The sequence below is a fragment of the Trachypithecus francoisi genome, unplaced genomic scaffold (genome assembly GCF_009764315.1).
Source record: "Trachypithecus francoisi isolate TF-2019V2 unplaced genomic scaffold, Tfra_2.0 Lachesis_group4, whole genome shotgun sequence".
Taxonomy (NCBI): Eukaryota; Metazoa; Chordata; class Mammalia; order Primates; family Cercopithecidae; genus Trachypithecus; species Trachypithecus francoisi.
This window is the reverse complement of record NW_022681469.1, coordinates 15443558-15452348: the sequence shown is the minus strand read 5'-3', so window position 1 is coordinate 15452348 and position 8791 is coordinate 15443558. Positions and strand designations below refer to the sequence as shown.

At 44.0% G+C, this 8791-nt stretch overlaps 1 protein-coding gene across 1 annotated transcript; it reads left to right on the top strand.

The window, feature by feature from the left end:
* Window positions 1–7570: 7570 nt before the first annotated feature.
* Window positions 7571–8528, top strand: TAS2R60 (taste 2 receptor member 60). Its single transcript, XM_033193057.1, is given in 2 exon segments — window positions 7571–7834; window positions 7836–8528. Coding segments are annotated over 2 exon segments (957 nt in total).
* Window positions 8529–8791: the final 263 nt, after the last annotated feature.

The window sequence follows — 8791 nt, the reverse complement described above, 5'->3', positions numbered from 1 at the left end:
TCTACTAAAAATACAAAAATTAGCCAGGCGTGGTGGTGCATGCCTGTAGTCCCAGCTACTCAGGAGGCTCAGGAGAATTGCTTGAACCCGGGAGGCAGAGGTTGCAGTGAGCCGAGATCACATCACTGCACTCCAGTCTGGCGACAGAGCGAGACTCTATCTCAAAAAAAAGAGACAAGGTGTTCCAGCAGGATGGTTTTTACTATTATATCTTCAGGATTGTTATAGGACAGGGCTCAGTCCACATAAAGCAGAACTTACTGTGTGACCCAGCTTTGCCCTGAGCTCCTCTTGTCATTCCACCAACTCTTGCTTCCCCCAGCTCCTATGGTGATGTCCTCTCTGGGTCAGTTTCCCTTCTCTGTCTTTCTTGTCTTCTCATTATGACTTATCTACTCTCTCTCATTTCCTCAGAGGCTTCTTAGGAACTGATTACTTTTGGTTGATCAAGCACACTGGAGCCAAGGGGATAACAGTTAATAGATTTGATGGTAACACATCAGAGAAATCCACATTTTAATTGGAGATTTCATGAACTCCAATATGGAGCTTGACAGTGAAATTTTAGGCAACATGAGAGGTCAGTGGTTAGGGAGCCTTTTCTTGGTAACCTGAAGCCTTGTGCATGTGAATGATTTTTCTGTTCCACCCATTCAGGAGGTGAGCTAAGGCAGTGTATAGAGGCTACTGAATAAAATATTAAGGCAGGATGCGAAGGGAAGATTTGTGGTTTGGGGAGAACAATAAGAGTAACAAAGTCTTTTAAAGAAGAGTTAGGAAAGAAATAGTACAGTTAAGACATAGTGTACAAAATGTGAGTATTTTCAGTCACCCCGGCAGCCTCTATTCTGTTAACATTTCCCTGTATCTGGCTCTGAGAAAGGATAGGCAAACACAGGTTATGCAAATAGAGACGGTGTCATTTAGCTGGTAGTGGTTTGCATGCCAAAGGAGATTGCAGAAATTATCTTTTCAAATGTTGGGGACTGGGGGTGTTTGCTGGTGGCTGGGATTTTCTATGAATCCAGGGACAAGGGCTTCTGAGTCTCTGGCCAAGGGTGGCTTGACTTGGCCAGAGAGGCTGTTTTTCCCTGCAGATGTGTCCCAGTCCTCTGCAGTAGGAGCTGAGACTTAGCAGAACCTCCCTGGAGAAGATGCCCTCCTCGCTCACATTGATCTTCATGGCCATCTTTTGCCTGGAGTCATTGGCTGCAATGCTGCAGAATGGCTTCTTGGTCACAGTGCTGGGCAGGGAGTGGGTAAGGTGCCGGACGCTGTCCACAAGTGACATGATTGTGGCCTGTCTCGCTGCCTCCCGGTTCTGCCTACATGGGGTAGCCACGGCGAACAACTTCCTGGCCTCCCTAGATTTTTGGCGCACAGCTCCCTATGTGAACACCTTCTGGGACCTTTTCAATGCCCTCACTTTGTGGTTTACTGCCTTGCTTGCTGCTTTCTACTGTGTGAAGATCTCATCTTTCTCCCACCCCACCTTCACCTGGCTGAAGTGGAGGATCTCTCGATCAGTGCCCAGGCTGATCCAGGTCTCCCTGATCATCTGTGGCCTGGAAGTCATCTCATCAGCCACTGGGAATATACTGTTTGGTCCGAGGAAGGTCTCCCTGAATTCCTACGGAAACGAAACTCGAGTTTATAGAGTGCAGGCTTCATTTGAGCTCTACTTTTTCCTTTATGAAGGGTTTGTGTTGTCGATTCCATTCCTCCTGTTCCTAGTGTCCACTGTCTTGCTCATAGTCTCACTGTGCTGGCACTTGGGGCAGATGAGGGACCGCAGGTCCAGGCCCTGTCATCCCAGCACCCAGGCTTACACCATGGCTCTAAAGTCACTCACCTTTTCCCTCATTTTCTGTACACTGTACTTCCTGTTCTTGTTTGTTTCTGCTTTGAAAATCGTAAACTTTCAGAATCACTGGCACTGGGCCTGGGAAGTGCTAATCTATGCCAACATGTGTCTGCACTCTACCTTCCTGGTGCTGAGGAGCCCCAAACTGAAAAAGGGCCTGAAGACATGGCCTCAGCTGCAGTGCCCATGTGCTGCTGGCTCATAGGGCTTTGGAAGGTGCTGGCCGTAGGGTGGTTCTGCTCCTGAGTTATCTGTGTCAATAACCAGTCCTGTGACGAATGATCCTGATTCTGGCAGGAATGCATATGGTTTGGGTTCTGTCTTTTTCTTTCCAGTTTCTTCTTTCTCTCCCACTTTGTCTATGCTTCAGAATCCCTTTTCCATCTTGCTGTCTGTGTTCTTACCATCCCCTCCACTGCTGTGAGTCTCTAGTCCTAGCCTTCAATCACCTTGGCCTTTGCTGGTGGCCTCATTTCCTCATGGAGCCCCACGAATCTACAGGTAAGCAACCCTAATATTTGCCAAGCATCATTTTGGTCTGTATGCCCTTTATATAGAACTGTAACTGTCAGCAGTTGTCTTTGTTGGCAAACTGAAGCTTGTCTTTAATATATTTTATTTTACTTTTGAGATGGAGTCTTACTCTGTTGCCCAGGCTAGAGTGCAGTGGCGCGATCTCATCGCGCCTCCATCTCCCGTGTTCAAGCAATTCTCCTGCCTCAGCCTCCCGAGTAGCTGGGACTACAGGCATGTACCACCACACCTGGCTAATTTTTGTATTTTTAGTAGAGACGGAGTTTCACCATGTTGGCCAGGCTGCTGTCAATCTCCTCATCTCGAGTGATTCACCCACCTCTGGGATTACAGGTGTGAGCCACCGCGCCCTGCCCTTGAAGCTTATTTTTTTTATAGTGACATGGATTGGCTAGCATCATCCACTTAACATCGCCTGCCCTTCTGCTCCATGCCTGTGCTCTCAGCCTCGTCTCTCCACTTCAGCCCAATAAATCTTCCCCTCTTCCCCCAAGTCCTTTTCTTCCTCATGTGCTTCTTGGGCCCACGCAATACTTCCTTCTTTCCTTTCTCTGCCAGTCTCCACCATTTCCTTCCTTTGTGCTCTGCTCAAGACTGATTCCACCCAAGGAACTTTTCCAGCTGGATCTCACAGAAGGCTAAGGACACATAGTAGTTTGGTGCCACTGTCTGTCACATCCATAACTTCATGTGTTCATGTCGAATGAAAAGAATTGTCTGATGTAAAAATGCTTTTAGGTTTTGGCCAACAGAAGATAGATGGAAAACAAAGGAAATGTCCTACAGTTCTTAATTTTGATGATCCTACTCTTCCTGTCTGCTCACCCAGAAGGTGGATCCCAGATGCTGCTGCTGAGGATGGGAATCTCCAGATTGGGATATCTGCATCCCAGGGCTTGTGCAAGATGATCCACTAGGCTTGTAGCAATTTCAGTTTCAATTTATATTTTTCTTTTCCTTTTAATCCCTATTTTTTGGGGTATTTTATGATGCACATGACGTATTAGTAAAATATACACGCATATAATTAAAAATAAACATGCATATGGCAGTGTCTTAGCCTAGGCTGCTGTGACAGAATACCATAAACTGGGTGTTTTTGCAACAGACATTTATTTCTCACAGTTCTGGAGCCTGAAACTGAGGGTGCCAGCATGGCTGGGTTCTGGTGAGGGCCCTCTTCTGGGTTGCAGACAGATATCTTCTTGTTGTGTTCTCACATGGCAGACAGACTTATCTGTCTTGTGTTTCTTCTTATAAGGACACTAATCCCATTCATGAGGGCTTCACCCATATGAACTAATTACCTCCTGAAAGCCTTATCTCTAAATGTTATCACATTGAGGGTTAAGGTTTTAGTGTATGAATTTTGGGAGGACACAAACATTCAATTCATAGCTAGTGGGTTGCATGTTCATATATATATATATATATTTTACTGATGGAATTTATGATAAAAAAAGTATGGAGACCAATAGACTAAAAGAAATTGGGAAAAACTCTACACATAGTTAAGAAAGATTCATAGATTTGAACTAGTCAAACTAGAAGCAGTAAATAACAGGACAGAACCGAGGTTACAAAGAATTTTCAAATAGATAAATGCATTTATAGTCAAATGTCCAATAATACTGGGAAGCTGAGGCCCCAAAACATTATGCTACAATGCTAGCTGGAGGCCAGGATATGGCAAGAGAAGAGAGAGGGATGACCAGAGGCAAGATAACAAGATCAAGAATTTTCTCTTGCAAGAAGATGATTAAAGGTTTAAAAGAGGAGATTCTCAAGTTGCTGGTGAGGAACCCAGGGGGATTTCCCCAGAGGGTAGAGCGAGGGTGAGGCAGGATGGAGGAACCTGTGGGAAGCTGGCACTTATGGCCGGGCTTTAAATTAAATAGACACCTAAAGTCTATGAATTATCCCACCTCGAGAACAGGTATTATTCTCATCATCAATCATGAAGAATTATTCTTTTTCTTTGTAGCAACATGAGCGAGTTAATGACTTCCTACAGGTAGATTAATAATAAATTAAGAGGCTGAGCCTTGGGGCTCAAGCCACAAGTTGGTTGGAGGCAGGGAAGGCAGGAGCACGGCGGGAGTGGGGAGATCTTTCTCCTGTATCCCTTCTACTCAACTGTGAGCACCTGGAAGAATGCCCTTCCCTTGGGTGGAGCTCCAGAAGTTTACCGAAGGTGTTTGGACGGGGAGTGGGTGGTGATTCAACGCTCATGTTCTGCTCCATCTTCACAGCTGAGTGATACCAGGTTAAGTGGACTTGTCTCAGGAGTTCCTAATTGATTGATGTTCTCAGTCTCCTTTTTTAAACTCTAGCTCATAAAAGCCCCAAAACACTTGGTGGCTCTATCTTGACTAAAGATACAATCTAATATCTCATCAAGGCTTCCAAAAATTTCTGTGATCTCTCTCCAGCCTACCTTTTTGGCTTGATATGCCATCTTCTCTGTGTAAGTCCTCTGTTGTGGCTAAATGTATCTAATTTTTCTGGATATAATCATGTACCCCTCCTCCTTTACTGATGCCTCATCTTTTTCCTTCCAACATACAAGACAGCATCTTTGTTGTCTCACAATTATGGGGCTGTTACTGCTAAACTCTTCTGAGAAATCTTGGGATGGGAATAGCGTGATCCCTAATACACAGAGCCACAGACTGGGAGTCACTTGTTGAGAGTACTGAGTTGAAGGTATTCCATATAGAGAGCCAACTCAGAATCCCTATCCTACTATCCTCATGATTACACTTGTAAAGACTGATTATGAAAAGTTAAAAACTCTCAGACTTGGCTTTTACCTAAGAAGATAAATCTAGACATGAGAAAGCCAAATGCAACAGACAAACAACAAAAGAATCACCACGAAACACATTGCATATTTAAATTCAAATGATTATTCCCTCTTTTGAATTAACTTACTCTGCACATAGTATACATCCAGTAAATGTTTGTAGTTTATGTTTAGCCTATAAAAATGCTTTGAGGGCAGATATCTGATTCATTGTTGTAGCCCAATGTCTTTCAAAGGGTTATCATGGCATGTAGGATATGCTTAATAAATTATTATTAAATGAACTGAAGGTTAAATGCACATCTTTATCATTGAAGGTGTGGGAGGTGGATGAAAAAGATTCAAGTTTTCCACATGGGAGGTTTGTAGGTGGCCATACTCCAGAACTATAAGCCTGAAGTTTGCCCCATGTCTCCAAGTTCCAAGAGAAGACAGCCAAATGTCAGCCAGAAGAAAAAGGGCAAGGAAGAGAGCAGTTGGGAACTCTATCTCCTGGAAATTTGCATCTTCACAGAAAGGCAGAGTGAGTTACCTTAGTTCATCTGCTTTCATTTACCCAGAAGAACTGTGTCCACTATGGTTGGCCTATCTGTTAAAGAAACAATTTCATCTGGAAGTGGACTGGGGACTGGGAAGTGGACTGAGAACTGGAAAGAGATGCTGACATGCATTTTATTCCCTTTTTGTGGGGGTCCTATATACGGAACTGGTAGGTTGTGGTGCCAGCCAGAAGATGTGTATTCTATTAAAAACCCCCTTACTGTCATGTTACTTGATCCTGAGCCTTCAATATTGCTGTATTTGACCCAGAACAATTTCTGCTTTTCTATCTCCCTGTGACACGTTAACCTACTTACACTCACCTGGGTGTTGATTGCTGATTTTTTTTGACTCTTTGAAGCTCATTTCCATAACGAATGAGGGCTTTTTTTACTCTGCCCTTCTCTGGTTGATGTCAATGGTCTGACATTTGGTGCCCTGAACTTCTGTTGCATTCCTGATGCTCTCCTGAATTCTCCTTATGCTACTTATTATGCCACAGGATGGATGGAATAGAAGACAGCCATTCTAATAAAGTCATTGTCATCATCATCATTGCTGCTTGTCCATATGCAGAGATCCATAGTTTCCAATATATTTACCATATTCATAGTCATATTTATTTGTGATCCATATTTTTTATAGGTGAAGAAAGGTGGGTGTTCAGAGAGGTTAACCGCTTGAGGATCCATAGTGATTGTGACAAGACTCAAAACTTTGGGCTTCTGAGTTCAGCTAGGGATGAAGAAGATAGAGATGTAACATGTATTGCTAACCATGGCAGAGATTCCTGGTCCTGGAATCAGTTTGGATCTTGTTCTTTCCTCTGCATAACTGTGACTTTAGGTGGGAGTCTTAATATATAATTTGGGGCCTTATTTCTTTTATCTGTAAGATTATCTTTAATATCTTCTTTTGTTCTAAGCTGAGATTCTAAGACATCTTTGTGAATTAGAACATAGGATACTTTTCATATTTTATAGATGGACAAAATGAGGGGCAGAGGGGCTGACATATCCAACAACTCACAATAAGGGGTGAAGCTTGGACTAAAGGCTGTCTTGACTCCTAGTACAGGGCTCATTCTGCCATATCCCATTGGCTTATCACTACTGGGGGTTCCTCTGTGAATTGCTATTTTAGAGGCCACCAGTTATAAAATATGTATTTTTAAATTTTGAAAAAAGTTGCCTGCCTCATAATGTATAATTGTCTCCTGTGTTCTTTTTTATGATGATGGTCACTGTAATAAGACTTGAATTAACCTTTCTCTGTAAAGGTTTGCTCAGTTTTCTCTCTGTCTTGGTTAAAGGGGTCTTGCCATACCACTTCCCTCATAGAGTTGTTGTGAGAACTAAGGAGAGCACTCAGAGCAATGTCTGCAACATAACAATCACCCCGCTCTGTGGATGTGAGCGCTGTCTCAGTAGTGGGTGTGTCCCACGGATGATACTACTGAGCCAGCAGGTGCATGGTCCTGTCTTAGGTGTCAGCTTAGAGAAGTATAACCTCCTGTGTAAGGACACTAAATGCCAGGGCCTGATATATTATCCACTTTGATGTTGACCTGGGCAGAGAATAGGCAGAAGAGCAGGCAAATTTTTGGGCAGGTATGGGGACTTTGAAAATTGAGCCTTGACAATATTTGCATCTACTCTGAGAAGAAAAAACGTCTCCACCCTCTGCTGATAGCCTGTGTCCTCTACTCTGGCCTAGCCTCTGCACTCGGGGCAGGTGGAGGGACAACCATATCCTACAAGACCTTCCAGAGCAACCCAACAGAAAGAGCCCTTGAAGCTTTGGGACCCATCTTGTCCACTGGACAGATGAATGGAGACCACATGGTTCTAGGATCTTCGGTGACTGATGAGAAGGCCATCATCTTGGTTATCGTTTTATTCCTTTTGTGCCTGGTAGCAATAGCAGGCAATGGCTTCATCACTGCTGCTTTGGGTGTGGAGTGGGTGCTATGGAGAACGTTGTTGCCTTGTGATAAGTTACTGGTTAGCCTAGGGTCCTTTAGCTTTTGTCTGCAGTGGGTGGTAATGGGCAAGACCATTTATGTTTTGCTGTATCCGACGGCCTTCCCATAACAACCCTGTACTGCAGTTTCTAGCTTTCCAATGGGACTTCCTGAATGCTGCCACCTTGTGGTTCTCTAGCTGGCTCAGTGTCTTCTATTGTGTGAAAATTGCCACCTTCACCCACCCTGTCTTTTTCTGGCTAAAGCACAAGTTGTTTGAGTGGGTACCATGGATGCTCTTCAGCTCTGTAGGGCTCTCCAGCTTCACCACCATTCTATTTTTCATAGGCAACCACAGAATATATCAGAATTATTTAAGAAACCATCTACAACCTTGGAATGTCACTGGCAATAGCATATGGAGCTACTGTGAGAAATTCTACCTTTTCCCTCTAAAAATGATTACTTGGACAATGTCCACTGCTGTCTTTTTCATTTGCATGATTTTGCTCATCACGTCTCTGGGAAGACACATGGAGAAGGCTCTCCTTACAACCTCAGGATTCCGAGAACCCAGTGTGCAGGCACACGTAAAGGGTCTGCTGGCTCTCCTCTCTTTTGCCATGCTCTTCATCTCATATTTCCTGTCACTGGTGTTCAGTGCCGCAGGTATTTTTCCACCTCTGGACTTTAAATTCTGGGTAGGGGAGTCAGTGATTTATCTGTGTGCAGCAGTTCACCCCATCATTCTGCTCTTCAGCAACTGCAGGCTGAGAGCTGTGCTGGAGAGGTGCCATTCCTCAAGGTGCAGGACACCTTGAGCCACAGCTGGTGAAAAACTTCAAGGAGATTCCTGTGGAGAAGGCATGGACTCAAAGGGTCATAGCTTCTCTCTTTGCCACATTGAATGTTTTCTCCCTGTTGCTACAGTTAACGATTAGAAAAATGACTTCAATGAAATAGGATTCAAGGTGAGAGTAAAGGTCCTGAAATATGGGCTAGTGTCACGTTATGTACTCAGCAAGTGTGTAGTTCACGTGTCCATGGTTCCTGTGGGACTTGATGTGGAGCCTTTAATTTTCCT